Source organism: Oculina patagonica, chromosome 14 (assembly GCF_052425735.1).
Source record: "Oculina patagonica isolate OP01 chromosome 14, crgOcupat, whole genome shotgun sequence".
NCBI lineage: Eukaryota > Metazoa > Cnidaria > Anthozoa > Scleractinia > Oculinidae > Oculina > Oculina patagonica.
In genome coordinates this window covers 3,738,002-3,751,641 of record NC_135771.1, presented here as the reverse complement: position 1 = coordinate 3,751,641, position 13,640 = coordinate 3,738,002, and the positions used below count along the sequence as shown (strand labels likewise).

The following is a 13,640-nucleotide window of genomic DNA, read 5'->3' as shown; positions in this document are numbered from 1 at the left end:
CTCCTGTCAGTTCTTTCTCTTCATGAGCTCCGATCAGTTGGCCCAAAATTGATTAACTTTAATTAACTAACTTCAAAATGAATTATCTTCTCTACAGTCTGCAAATTTAAACTTAATAAGGGGGGGGGGGGGGGGGGGGGCAATTGGGTCCTATTAGAAACCGCAAAACCGAACAAAAAATCATCAAAAATCGCAGTAAATTTCGACCAAAACCGAAAACTGCACACAAAAAATTCAAATTTCAAAAACCCTAACCTTACCCTATTGACACCTGAAGATTTTTTTTAAAAAAGTTGTTTTTTATATATTTTTAACATTTCTGTTCATTTACAAGCTAAATCATACAACTCAAACTTGTATTTTGAACATGAAACCAAATGGGATTAACCGTAAACCACCTCGAATATTAAAACCGAAAAACCGCTTTTATTTTTGCCGAAAACCGAAAACCAATTGCCAAAAGAAGGAAAACCCACAGACCGCATAAGAAACCAAAACCGAAAAACCGCAGTTTCGAAATTCTACTGGGAGAATTTTTCTATGCTATGACGCTGGCCGAGCGCTTTATATTTCCTTCTCACCAACATTTGCGCGTCTAGCTCTGCGGATTGGGATAGGTAATTGGAAAGTAAGCAACTTTAGAACTGAAGCAAATGCTAATAGAAAACAGAGACAATAACCAGCGTCAATAAGAAGTTTAATGATCTCTTCAAGGAAACACTACAAAAAATATCATTTTTTTAATAAACTTCTTGTTTTTTGACGCACTGCTGGCCATGTTGTGTCACTCACATTTGTATCTAACCTGTTGTAAATGAAACAAATTGGGAAATTAGTTTTATATAAATTCTCAACAAGAATGAGGGGCGCAAACGCTCCTTCTTTTTAATGCCGCTATCTTCCCTAGGATATTTCGTTTTGGCTTACATGACACATAAGTGCAATCTCGGAATTGCCGTTTACCAATTATTTCCTTGAAAATGAAGGATTCTCTATGGTTGAAAGGGGGGCACTTACATTTTGAACGAAAATGGAAGTCGATCTTAGTACCAGAAAAAGGATCAAATTCTCACAAATAAGTATAAAACAAAATGTATAACAATTGGCATTGGAGAATAACCATTTCAAGTTTAGGCTAGGAATATAATGCTTACGCTTACTTAAATCTCTGTATTATACGATTTTATGGAGTTGCTGGTAAATGGAAATAAAAAATAATTTACAGAAACGTTGTACTAAATGATCCTTACCTCCAGATACTTCAGTGTACCCCAACAAGGATCACCAAAACGGCTGTTTGTTGCCTGCAAATAGCAGTGCCGCTTTCCTTGGCAATCGTTTTTGACTTTACTGAACGACCACGCAGCTCCACAGTTTGTGGTATAAATCGCGCCTGGACAGATATGTCCACCATCCAAACGACCGTAGTTCGCCGATATGATGTTGATTGTCCCCGTGTGACAATGGATTGCATGTGAATGATTCTCGCAAACCCTTAGCAGCAAGCCTTCGCCACAAAGTGTTGTCTTGTGCACACACTTGTACGTTACCTGTTTAATGGCAATGTGGCAATATCTCAGTTTTATAATTTTGTGTATAATAGATCGTTTTTTAATTTTCATCTCTGTTTGCTTTAGTTTTGCTTTGGTTACAGTATTCTACTTCTTCTGATCTGTTTTATTGGTTAAAATGCCCGAGCAACCTCCAAGCCATTTTCGCGCTAAAAAATTATTCGCACAAAAAACCTGAATCACGCGTCAATGTTGGTGCTTGCATTCGTCTCAGCAAATTGTTAAATCATCACAAAATGATCCACAACCAAAAAATTTTGACAGCATTTTTAATTTGAAAAATAGCTGTTAGGATAAGTAAAGAGAGGCAGTATTATGCATTTTAAGCTAATAAGAATATAATAGGAAGACGTTGTAGCTCTTGCATGGCTTATTATCGAAACGATCTTGCGTTTATTTCCCTGGAGAAACAGAAATTTTCAGTCTGTGTACAGCAGTTTTAATATATATTTCTTTTTGCCTACACCTGCAAATGATCAAGTTGGGAGTGTGAACCAATGGGATTTCGAGCTCACCTCAAGATATTTAACAGTGCCATGACACGGGTCTCCAAAGACTGAATTTTTAGCATGGAGGGTACACTTTGGCTGTCCTTGGCACTCTTGCCTGGCTATTCTCCATGAAACTCCAGCATGGCAGTACGTGCTTCCTCCATTTCCACACACGCCATGCTGAGTGCGTCCATACGATGCGCTCACAATGTTGATAACCATTGAACCACAGTTTATTGACATTGCCTGATTTTCACAAACTCGGCGAAAATATCCCTCTGAAAATACAAAGAGAATGTAAGATAAATCAAGCGATATCAGTGGGCTTCTGGCGTTATAAGGAGCAAGAAATCAGAAATCTGCAAAACGGAATCAGTGTGTGACATTTATCCCTATTTTCCTTTGCTCTGACCGAGAAGGAGAATTGCCAGAATGGTGCCTTCACTCAAAACATAAATTCTCTTGAGAGCACCCATCTTCCCCGGACAGTGGCCTGAGGCTCGCTTCTTATAGTGTGGAATTTGACGCGAAACTTCGCCCGCCAGATTGGACATTTGACCATTGAAGAAACGTTACTGAGCGGTCTCAAGCTGAAGAAATTCGTAATCCATTCATTCAATAAGAATGTTCACGGTCCTCACGTCATTTCAGTCAAGATTTCACCTCTTTTTTTCCTGGGGTATTCTTTTGCCTTTTTAAGGAAGCTAAGCTGTCAGAAGAGAATTTTTAATGTGTTATCAATAAGGTATTGTAATACCAGAGTCGTTCGCCTAGAAAGAGCGATTTAAAGAAGCAGTATCACGATTTTTTGTTATTTTTCGTAATACTTCCAAAGTGAAGAATACCTTAGAATAATAGTTGTGTAATGTAAAAAAGAGTAAAAAACCGCGAAAATAACCAAGCATGGTTTCGACTGACGAAGATTAAGACAGATTACGAACGACAAATTTGAAAAAAAAAAACCTGCCAGTTTTTTCAAGATGGGCTGTCCGTGACGTCTCTCCTCTAAAGCTACACGGATAGAAAGTACACATACGGCGTTTTCTTCGTTTTGTTTTAGTTTATCTTTTTCTCTTTAAAATGCACAATTCAGGACTGTCGCACTGGGAAAGGAACATAACATTTGAAATACGTCAAGGCTTACCTGTGTTGCCAAATAGCACTGCATAAAGGAGACAAAAAGCCAACAAACGCAACATCTTTCCTTGTGACTTGAACTTATAATGTAGTGTAACTGAAACTGTGATATGATAACAATGTTAGAAATCAGTTGTACATCACAATGGGTGCTAATCAGACCTTTTAGGTTATCTCTCGAAAAAGTCTCTAATGTTCTCATTTTCTTCAGAAGTATTTTTTGTTAAAACAGGTTTTCTAATTTACTATTGAAGCTTCGCAAATCAAAATTGTTTCTTTGTCATAAAACCAAAGTCCTAAGTTCTCCTTTTCCCTAAAATGTTACACCCTTTATTCTCCTGTTCTGTTCCCTGAAAGTATAAATTCTTTTTCCCACATTCAGCATGAAAATAAAGCCCTTTGTTCTCTTCTTCCTTGTTCCCTGAAAATAAAATAAATCCCTAGCTTTGTTCTTCTGCTGCCTGAAAATAGAGCCCTTATTTCCCTTGTTCCCTGCCCTGAAAGAATTATTTTTTTCTTTCTTATCATCGTATAGCTGTTTATTAGTTGTTCTTTTCCCTGAAAATCATGCACAATGTCTCTACTCCCTCGAACGTCTGAGACGTCCTTTATTCAAGTAAAGTGAAGTGCAAGGAAAGCTGCCAATAAAGAATGAAACGGATTTCTGTGATGCTTAGGTTACTTAATAGTTATCACCACGGAATCAAAACTTTTAATTTGTACGGAAAATAAAAACGATAATCATTTTTTAAAATTCCCTTTGCTGCAGGCAAGAATGAAAGACTACCAGCTTCAAGACATTTTCTTGACAGTTGGTGTGCCTTCACGGTAGCGACTTTTTTTTTCCTATGTAGCCTTCTCTTCCGACCTTCTACTTGGCCTACTGGAGAATACTTGTCATTCTTTCTCCCGTTCTTTCTCTTAACACGAGCTCTGATCAGTTGGCCTAAAGTTGGCTCAGCTATCTCGCAATTCCATTTTTTTATTGTCACAGTTACCTTCAATACAGACCGCGGACCTTATGAATAAGAACATCAGCGAAAAAAAGGAAAGAGGCATTGCGCTTTATGTGATGAGTAGACTTTCTAAAAGTCGTTCGCTTCTGGTTTCTCGTTTTCGTTGCTCGCGCTTCGAGCTCGCTTTCGCGCTTCGCCTTCACTTTTGCGCTTCGCGCTCTGTGAGCTCGGCTTGTAGGCAAGTCTATGTGATGAGAGGAACTTTTAGATACGAAACGAAACGCTGTTTCTCTTGAAAAGAAACTGTAGCCTCGCAGTTCGTTATTTCACAAGTGGTACCTGAATCCGAATTTTTTGGCTAGGCGCAACCCCAGCTCCGGCAAGACTAATCGCGAAAACTGCCAAGAAGGTTAAATGTATTAAAAATTTTATAGAATTAATTTTAAAGCTTGTTCAAAGAAGCAGTTGCATGTCACTTTCTTATCATATTGAAACGACAGGCCGACTTCAGAAAACGAACCACTAAAACAGTTAATAATAACAGCGAATTTTTTATTGTCGCAACTTCTATCTCGATTTTCACCAAAACCTTTTTTACTTTGCCACGTTTGTCCAATAAACAAAATCAGGTACAACTTTAGTTTCCGTAAAACACGGCAACGAGTCGACTAGAAAACTCCAAGGGAAAAACAAACACCGTCTGATTGAGCTGTAATATTTAGCAAAAATTGAGCGTCAGTTTCCTCTTCGATTCGTGATTTCTTTTTAAATTATGCTCTGTAGTTTTAACCACGATCGAAACCACGAACTAAAAAATAAACCGTGTTTGCAGTCTGCTATATCTACCTAAAGAGAAGTGGTTTTGCGCATGTTCAGTTCATAAACAAGCATGTGAATTTTGCTAATTGTCTCCTGGATTAAGAAACATTCCGCAGAGTGGAGAGCAAGTCGACCAACTGTTGTTTGCCATAAAACGTGGTTTAAACCCTCTAATAGCTCTTACCTTGTTTGGATGATTAAATCACAGCTGATCGCGGCACAACAGATTGTGGTGATCTGAGATAAAACTAATCAGAAAACTGATGCGTGACTTCTTTAAGGATGTTGATTAAAACGTGTCTTTTGAACTTGTTGGCGACTTTGTTTACAATTGAAATTTAATTCTTACTTCAAAACTTTAGACTAACGGGGACAAAATTTCCCCTTTACAAATGTCATTCGGTATTAAATGGAGGATATAAACTTTTAAAAAATACTATTAGCAAGATAGAGTGGTTTTTTTTTTTTTTTTCACAGAGACGAGAAAAGAATTTTAAACGACCGTTTCTCCATGACAGCGCAATCACCAGTCACTCGAGTCACGCAAACATGAACAAATAAAAAAAATTGACAAGAGCCATCCTAATATTTACCTTTGAAATGTAAAATTTGAATTTAATTTAACGATCGGAAGCTTGAAAGAGTCTTCGTTGCCAGGGACAATCGATAAGGACTTTTAAAGCTGGCTCGATGCTTTCTATTATGATTTTTATACAGGACCTAAATGGCTGATAAACACTGATCTTGCCATAATAGATGTACAATAGATGTATCAGCCTTGTGTTCCCGTTTCTGTAATCATTGAAACGGGTAACGTTTCTTCACCTCCTCTCATTCAGGACCGCAGCAGGCCAAAGAACATTTACATACAGAGCCGTTAACCTATGGAACAGCCTTGATATAAAAATCAAAAACGCTAACTCTCTGCACTCCTTTAAATCAAAGCTTAGGGATCATCTTCTTTTAAACTTTTAATCATTATTTTATTTAGTTTCAATTTTATTTGTAAATATTAGTGTTAAGTAGATTTATTTTTTATTGTAAATAGTTTCTGAAAAGCCCTATGGGGAGATTACTATTAAAGTTCTTATCTTATCTTATCTTATCATTGGTTCATCGCAAATTCGGGTATTAACCATGATTTTTGGGGCCAACCTGAGAGATTATTGGCCCTCGGTCATTCTTTTCTGTGCGGATCTGACTGCATTGGCACCATCAAGACCAAGGCCAAATGTTATTCTCGCTTTAGGATATGCCCTCTTCTGCCCTCGCTCTTGGTTAATAAGATATAAATAACCACTTCCGCTTCATATATGTTCTGTATATATTCAAACATTTTATTCTGATTATTAAACATCAATCGTAATCCCGTTCCCAGATTGCTCGTAGACGGCTCTCGTCCGCTCCGTCTACAAAAGATCTTGAAACGAGATTACAACGGCAGTACACGTGCTATAAGCTTTCGCCACCCGAAAGTAGCGAGGCCATGAAAGTAGCGATTGGATCAGAAAACGGAAGTTTACGGTTGTTAAAGCCAGCATCGTTACAATTGCTGTATCGTAAAGATGGATCTAACCATACTTCAAACGTTCACTGTGAACTGTCCGCTTCTTCCGGTTACTGAAACACCTACCCCCACCCCCCAAGTTATAAATTCGTGTAAATTCCCTTACATAGTTAAATGCGCGCAGTGTTTATATCAGTGTAAACGCAATTACACTAAAGTAAACCTAAACAAAATGGCTAAGGTTGAAAACAAATAACTAATGGCTCTTTTGCTACATATGATAAAATGTTTAACTCTGACACGTGGTTTTGCACGAAGTGAACGTGTTGCGTGAGATACACGCCCTTGGGGAAGAAACTTCGCGCGTGGTTGGCGCTCCACGTTTTGGTCCACGCGCATGTCCTAAAGCGTTTCGTTGCAAGAGTCTCGATTTAAAGACGAAAGAAGTAGAAAATTGGTACACAAAACGGAAACAGCGTAAATTAATAAGCTGTCCAATTTTGAGACTAGTGTGAAGATTACAGTTCTGTTGTGTAATTGCGCCTTCGTGGATTACTGCCACTGGTCTTATTCGGCCTCTTTGATGGAGGTTTGGCGTTGTTGTGGCAACAGCGTGTAAACCTTTGGCTTCCGGATTCGAATGGCAAAGAGCTTCAGGACCTTGAATGCCTAGAAGGAAAAAAACACCAGAATATATGGTAAGGAAGATATGGTTTGATGATTAAACTTTCCATACTACAGAGAAGAAATAAAAACGAACTGTTCACAGAATTCTCAGTTATCGTTTTACACATAGATACGGTGTCATGGTTTGGGCTTGGCCCTTAGAAAGGGTGTCAGTTTTCAATTTTCTATCCTTAAATAGGGTCCGGGTTTAAGAACAACAGTTGTTCTCAGAACTACTCTCCCCCGGACGATCACACTATACGACCTACTGTTACTCCTGGGTTCAAACCATTTACTATATTTTAAGAACCTTTGCAGCAAACAACTATCCTAAGCTTAATGAGTACCTCATTTCCCCCTGGGGGAATTTTTGCAGTATATTTAATAAGTACACGTTATCGAAGGAAATTAACTCACAAAAAGCCACGCAATAATGGCTCCGAGTAAGAAACCCGCCGCAATATCGCTCATAAAGTTGGAATTATCAGCGAGGCGGCTCAGTCCAACGAACAAGGACAGAGACACGAGCACAATCTGGAGCAATGGCTTCATCAGTTTAGCTTCCGTCCTCACGGCTGACTGGATATAAAACTGCGTAGCAGAGAAAATGTTAGACATTTTAGTGTGTAGTATCGATGTTTGTTATAAGTTAGAAACTTTTCTCTTACAGCGCACGCTCTTATTGGCTAACTTGAGGACATATGACATCTAACAATAAAAAATATTTCCCGCCAAAAAATCTCTGAGCGGGCAATATCTATGACGTCAAAGGGTAACATTGAAATTTGCCCGCGAATGTTTACCGACAAACGCCATTTTTCTAAGCTTTGCCTCGGGAAACATTGAGATTCTCGGGAAACAAAATTAACTGTTTCCCTGGGGAACAGTCATTAAGTGTATATTATTAGACATTTTACTGTGTAGTATCGCTGTATATGTTTGAGAAGTATTGCAGTATTTTGGCGAGAGTCCGTAGGGCTCTGAAATAGCACAAGGGCTGGAGGAAAAGGTTGCCAAAAATCGCGCCGCACATCCCATACAATTTTTATTTATTTATTTATTTATTTATTTTTTTTTGGGGGGGGGGGGGGGTATTCCCCTTCTTGGGAGTCTAAAGAACAAACGAACACATCTAAAAGACAGGACGAAACAACAAATACATACTAAGACTTACCGCAAGAAACAACATTCCGTACATGGAAATGGAACTGTGACCAGACGGGAAAGATAATCTGTAAGGAATAGTTATCAACTATTAAAACATCATTTGAGGAGGAGCAGGGGGGCAGGGGTGGCGCAGTGGTTAGAGCGCTCGCCTCCCACCAATGTGGCCCGGGTTCGATTCCGGTCCGGTGTCATATGTGGGTTGGGTTTGTTGTTGGTTCTCGTCCTTGCTCCGAGGGTTTTTCTCCGGGTTCTCCGGTTTTCCTCCCTCCACAAAAACCAACACTCCAAATTCCAATTCGATCTTCGATGCACGTACACGTCTCAACGAGCTCTAAGCTTTTCGGTGTTACGTGGGTAAATAAATTACATTTACATTTTTTTACATTTACATTTACATTTGATATTAACCAATAGAGATTCATCCATATCAACAGTTTTAAGTGTTTCCACAATCTGGGCCATTTACCGCGCTCTCTCCAGCTCTCTCCTACTAGTAAATTAACTTTCAAAAGTGTTTTCATACTTGCTCTTTGTGCTTTTAAACTGTAGCTTTTAAATACGATTAGTTTATAGAACTTGCAAACATCGCGAATGCTTTTCTGAAATCCTCTAACCAATCAGAACGAAACGTTGTTTTTGTTGTATTTTTCCAACCAATTATTTTAGTTGCAAAACCCAAACTACTGATGTCTTTAAATGGCTAATAATTTTTGCGTGCTTTTCCCATGTAACCTGTTTACCCACGTTCCAAACATTTACACATTTTCCTTAGCCTTACACAATTGCATATTTTCTCTCTTGTCGCCTGTTAAAGTTTTCTTACCGCTATAAGTTACATGTTTTCCTGCGCTTACTACCGGTAAAATTTGTTTGCTAATCGTATCTATAAGAAAATTCTCGATTTTGATTGGTTCTGCGCGCGCCTATTTGTCGCGTTATTGGCGCGCGATCACGTGGGTGTCCAATTACAGGTATCCAATTTGAACAACTTCAAATTGGACCTGTAATTGTAAACCTACGCCATTCGCGCGTCAATCACGCGCATTTAAATGGGTTTTTTTGCCGTTTTCCCACTGTTTGTACAACCAATTGAATTTACCATTAACTTTTTCAACAAAGATTCTCAAAGACTTCCTAACTTCGAATTTTGTTATTGATACGATTAATTAGTAATTGGACCCCGTGTCGTACAATTCAGGAAGTAACCGTGCTCGTAATTTTAAATCGTCCTCGCGCTGCACACTCGGCCGATTTTGAAATTACTCGCCCGATTAATCCCTGAATTGTACTCCACTCAGTCCAATTACTATTACATAAAGTACTAAGTGGTCACTGGCTGTAATGATGATCTATGATTACCTTGAATCAAGTGACAAGCAAACAAACAAATGAACAAAAACAACCAAAGTATCCTTACTGGGCTATTTTGACATCATAAGGGTCTCCCGTGCAAACCTCGCTCGTGACGTAGCCTTGTTGGCAGGCGGCCTGTGTGACATTGGCCTTGCACACGGCTCCAAATGTGGGCCTCAGACGGCCCACAGTGATCTTGGAAAGGTCGGTGATGATTCCGTTCAGGAATCCGCCACAAACAAAGACAAACATCAACGAAATCATGCTACAGGGAAAACAAAATGGGTGAAGGGCTTTTATTATATAAACTGCAGTGGTATAGCGAGCGTTAGCAAATCGATAAAAATGGTATCACACATGTGTGGATAAAAATGAAATCCACACATGTGTGATATCATTTTTGACCAATCAGCTCGCAGAATTAATTGTCATGTTTGAATGTTTGAATGCTCAATGCGCCAAAGTTTATCGATATTAAGTCGAAAAATATTTAGATTTTCCTTGGCAATCTTCGGTAATCTTCGGAAAAACTCGGAAATTTCGGAAACTGTTCGGAATCATTCGCACGATCTTTGGACAACATTTTGAAAATCTTCGGAAATCTTCGGAAAATGGTCGGAAATCTTTGGAAAATCGTCAAAAACATCGTAATTAGTAGGTTTATATAATAAACAGAATAATACATGGTTGTACATCATGTATTATCCTCTAAATCAATAATTTATTTAACAGTATATTATCATTATCGTTATTATTACTGCTAATGTGATTGTTATTATTGTTTAATTGTACATGAGGTTAAAAGGTGCGTGGCACATGAAAAGAGATAACCGTTGATTTACTGTGGTAATTTGGGTAAAAATGAGCGCCTTGTAGAGAGTTCATGTGCGTGAAAGTACGCTCCAAAACTTTACCCCCCTCCCCCTTAACACCCTACATAGGTTTTTTGCTATCAACGCGTTTCCCTCAGTTCTAAACGGTCAACAGAAAGTCTTATTTATTAGACAACATCCTAATTAATAATTCGTGTTTTCTTATTACTTTTGTCCTGTCGAATTCAAGTTACTAGATTATGAAAACTGTTTCATGATCAACCTTGATATCGCTGATGAAAACCGAATTTTCCCAAGTATAATTAGAAAAAATGTATAACAAAAGTAAAGAGAATTCTAATGTTGATCGTTGGTCCTCTCACCTGGCAATCCAGGGCTTCAAGGTAATCGGTCCATACGATTCCTCATCTTCATCTTGCTCTTCATCGGACCTTGTCATGTTGTTACAGCCCTCAACAATCAATATCTGTAATGTATAATACAAATTTGAGACTTGGATTTATTTTACAAGCCTGTTTCAAGATCCCGCGATCACTTTTCAAAAACCACAAAAGCTCAGAAGAGTGTCCAACGAGCTGGGATAGATCGGAAGGAAAGAGATTCCTTGGCTCCCTTCGAATTCCTTCCTTTATCTCTCTCCCTACCTCCCAGTTTCACAATCTCCATCAACTTGTATGAATGAAAAGCCACAAAACAAAAGCTCAGAACAAAAGCTCCCTCCCTCCCTCCCTCCCTCCCAAAAAGGAAAACAAACAAATTCACTAGGGTTCAGTCGGGAAACCTTGCTCTTCGTTATCCTCGCCCAAAGCCGGTTTACGATTGTTTTTAACCAATCCAAAAATTACACAATTATACTTGCAAGTGCTCCAAAAGATGTCGCTCAAATGCAATATCAAGAAGACACTTCATGCCACTTTGCTCCAAAAGATGTCGCTCAAATGCAATATCAAGAAGACACCTCATGCCACTTTGCAAACACTTCTATAAAACTACGAACATTTCTTCGAGAACTAAATCTATATAAGAGTATAAATCAGCACAACCGTGGTCGAACTTGAGATTGTACTGTGTACAAAAGTTCTATGTCTTTTGATCTTAGTTGCTCTAAATAGAAAAACAAAAGACTTGTTGGAGTGTGAAGTGTTGTTTTCAGGTATTGATCAGATTTCCTTCCGGCGGAGGTTTTCTCTGGTTTAAAATCAACTTAAGCAAACTCTTGTTTAGTTATCCGTTGTTTTAAAGCCGGTTGAATGCTGGTACTGAAATTGACAAATTTCAGTACCAGCATTTCTTTATTTTGGCGCTAATTTATTGATTGATCGTACAGGTAAGTTGACAGAGTTGACCACTCAGCCGTATGAAAAGATGATGGTTGCTTTCGTAAATGAGAATTAAAAAACACACCTGAGAATTCTTGTGACAGCAAACTCTCCTAAGTTACAGAAAGTTTTTGGTTATCGAATTTTAAATTGGTGAAAGTTTCGAAAGCTTACTTTGATTCGGTTCACTACCAGTAGCTTATATATATCAACATTTAATTAAAATTCCTCCCTACGACAAGTCTAATAAGAGATGTAAACCTGTTCGATCAATGAAATGAATGCTCTCGTTTGAGAACCTTTTATCACGCATTTATGCCCCATCTGGGAGACTTCAGCAGATATCTAATCAGAGCTCAACCATTGCTAGAACCATAACCTAGTTTTTTCAACAATCTTGTTGTGAAGTGTTTTGCACAAATTTGCATAAACAAAGAAGTTGTTCTCCCGAACTGAATTAATTACGTCTAATAACTTTAAATCTTTTCGCTAAACGACTTGAAAAAGATAACTACATGTATAACTGGAAATCCAACTGCAGTTCTCCGGCTGAAAACATTCGATACAGTTTACTTATCATTTCATACAGTGGGCTATCGTGACTGGCAGTTTGCAAGCCAGCAGCCATCCCTCTTACAAAGGGCTTTTGCTTTTTAGGAATGTTAATTTTCAAAGAAACTCAGTTTGCCTTCAGCACCTTAATAGTCAATAGAAAAAGAGAGAGTCACAAACACTATAAAAAAAAAACTGACAGAAAAGTTCGTCTAAACGGAGTGATCAATGTCGAGTATAATAAGCCTATCGGCAACAAAATCAGAAAAGATCATTCATCCCGAAAAGTTATCTGGAATTACTCTTTTGGGTTGATAACAAAGCAGTTTCGAATTCATGTTTACACCAGTTTTCTTTATTTTATATATTTTCTTCTGAGTATTAAAAGGCTGGAATTATCGTTAAAGACAGCAAGAAAATGTTAATGTGAGTGATTATGAGTCCGGAGTTGGTTCGGTCAAATTTTGTTTCGCCCACTTCAAGTAAATTCCAGAAATATACACAAAATCCATACAGCACCCAGCTTCCACTAAAACAAACAACTGGTGCAGTGTATGTTTCATGTTACGACACACGACTACTTGTAGGCTTTTCCTTGCCTCAAAGCAGATGAAATAACTATTTGAAAAAATGGAGACTGTAAATGATGTTGCAACACAAACTCACCACCACTATGGGAATGATAAACGAGAGCGGATCAACAACTTCGTGTCCCAAATAGTTTTCCTTAAGCGGCTTCTGAATGCTTGTATCCCCGCACAGAAATCCCTGCTTAGCCGGGTACAATCCTTCCGCTGAACCGTACAGAGTAATCTTGATTACCAAGAAAACGATAAAAACTAGTATAAAACATATCAAATCGAACACAATATTGATAAGTTTGACGTTCGAAGCCATCTTGTGGCCGTAAATGTCGATCACAGTGCTAAGATACGGAAGAGTAACCTTTTCATTTGAATGGCTTTCTCACTTTGGGTAATCTCCGACCATTATGTAAATTTTCTTGCCTTTTTGCACCACTGCGTTTGAACATAAGAGGGCTTGATCACGCACTAGTCGCTTTTTTAAAAAGCCTGAAGTATTTTAAATTAAGCAAGCAATGCAGCGTCAAAAAAATAAGGCTTAACCTAAACAATTATGGCTTGAAGGAATAGAAAAACACGACAAAGCGACACATAGGAAGCCAAAGAGAAAAATTTGGTCAAAAATTGCCAAGAAACCGATTGCAAACGTAACTGATTTCTCAGTGATGCAGAACTCACGTTTTGT

The 13,640-nt window shown here is 38.3% G+C and overlaps 2 protein-coding genes across 2 annotated transcripts; both read right to left on the bottom strand.

Moving 5' to 3' along the window:
- Positions 1 to 680: 680 nt before the first annotated feature.
- On the bottom strand, positions 681 to 5,194 carry LOC144638295 (L-rhamnose-binding lectin CSL3-like). The gene is made up of 5 exons (XM_078497522.1): positions 5,159 to 5,194; positions 3,207 to 3,302; positions 2,087 to 2,340; positions 1,251 to 1,550; positions 681 to 805 (listed from the first exon to the last, which is right to left on the bottom strand). Exons 2-5 carry the CDS (start codon positions 3,259 to 3,261, stop codon positions 785 to 787), a joined length of 630 nt encoding a protein of 209 aa, XP_078353648.1. The 5' UTR covers positions 3,262 to 3,302; positions 5,159 to 5,194; the 3' UTR covers positions 681 to 784.
- Positions 5,195 to 6,286: 1,092 nt separating this feature from the next.
- Positions 6,287 to 13,393, bottom strand: LOC144638269 (phospholipid phosphatase 2-like). The gene is made up of 6 exons (XM_078497491.1): positions 13,038 to 13,393; positions 10,863 to 10,966; positions 9,732 to 9,932; positions 8,322 to 8,379; positions 7,565 to 7,738; positions 6,287 to 7,150 (listed from the first exon to the last, which is right to left on the bottom strand). The coding sequence occupies exons 1-6, from the start codon at positions 13,266 to 13,268 to the stop codon at positions 7,049 to 7,051; spliced, it is 870 nt and encodes a 289-aa protein (XP_078353617.1). The 5' UTR covers positions 13,269 to 13,393; the 3' UTR covers positions 6,287 to 7,048.
- Between the last annotated feature and the right edge of the window lie 247 nt (positions 13,394 to 13,640).

Bases quoted from the DNA above. Each gene is read 5' to 3' on its own strand.
- LOC144638269 (XM_078497491.1), bottom strand. From the start codon at position 13,268: ATGGCTTCGAACGTCAAACTTATCAATATTGTGTTCGATTTGATATGT. The intron at 10,967-13,037 runs GTGAGTTTGTGT...TATACATTACAG, and splicing joins TTATCATTCCCATAGTGGTG to ATATTGATTGTTGAGGGCTG. The intron at 8,380-9,731 runs GTAAGGATACTT...TATTCCTTACAG, and splicing joins TATGATGTCAAAATAGCCCA to ATTATCTTTCCCGTCTGGTC.
- LOC144638295 (XM_078497522.1), bottom strand. From the start codon at position 3,261: ATGTTGCGTTTGTTGGCTTTTTGTCTCCTTTATGCAGTGCTATTTGGC. The intron at 2,341-3,206 runs GTAAGCCTTGAC...TTGTATTTTCAG, and splicing joins AGTGCTATTTGGCAACACAG to AGGGATATTTTCGCCGAGTT. The intron at 1,551-2,086 runs GTGAGCTCGAAA...GCCATTAAACAG, and splicing joins GCACTGTTAAATATCTTGAG to GTAACGTACAAGTGTGTGCA.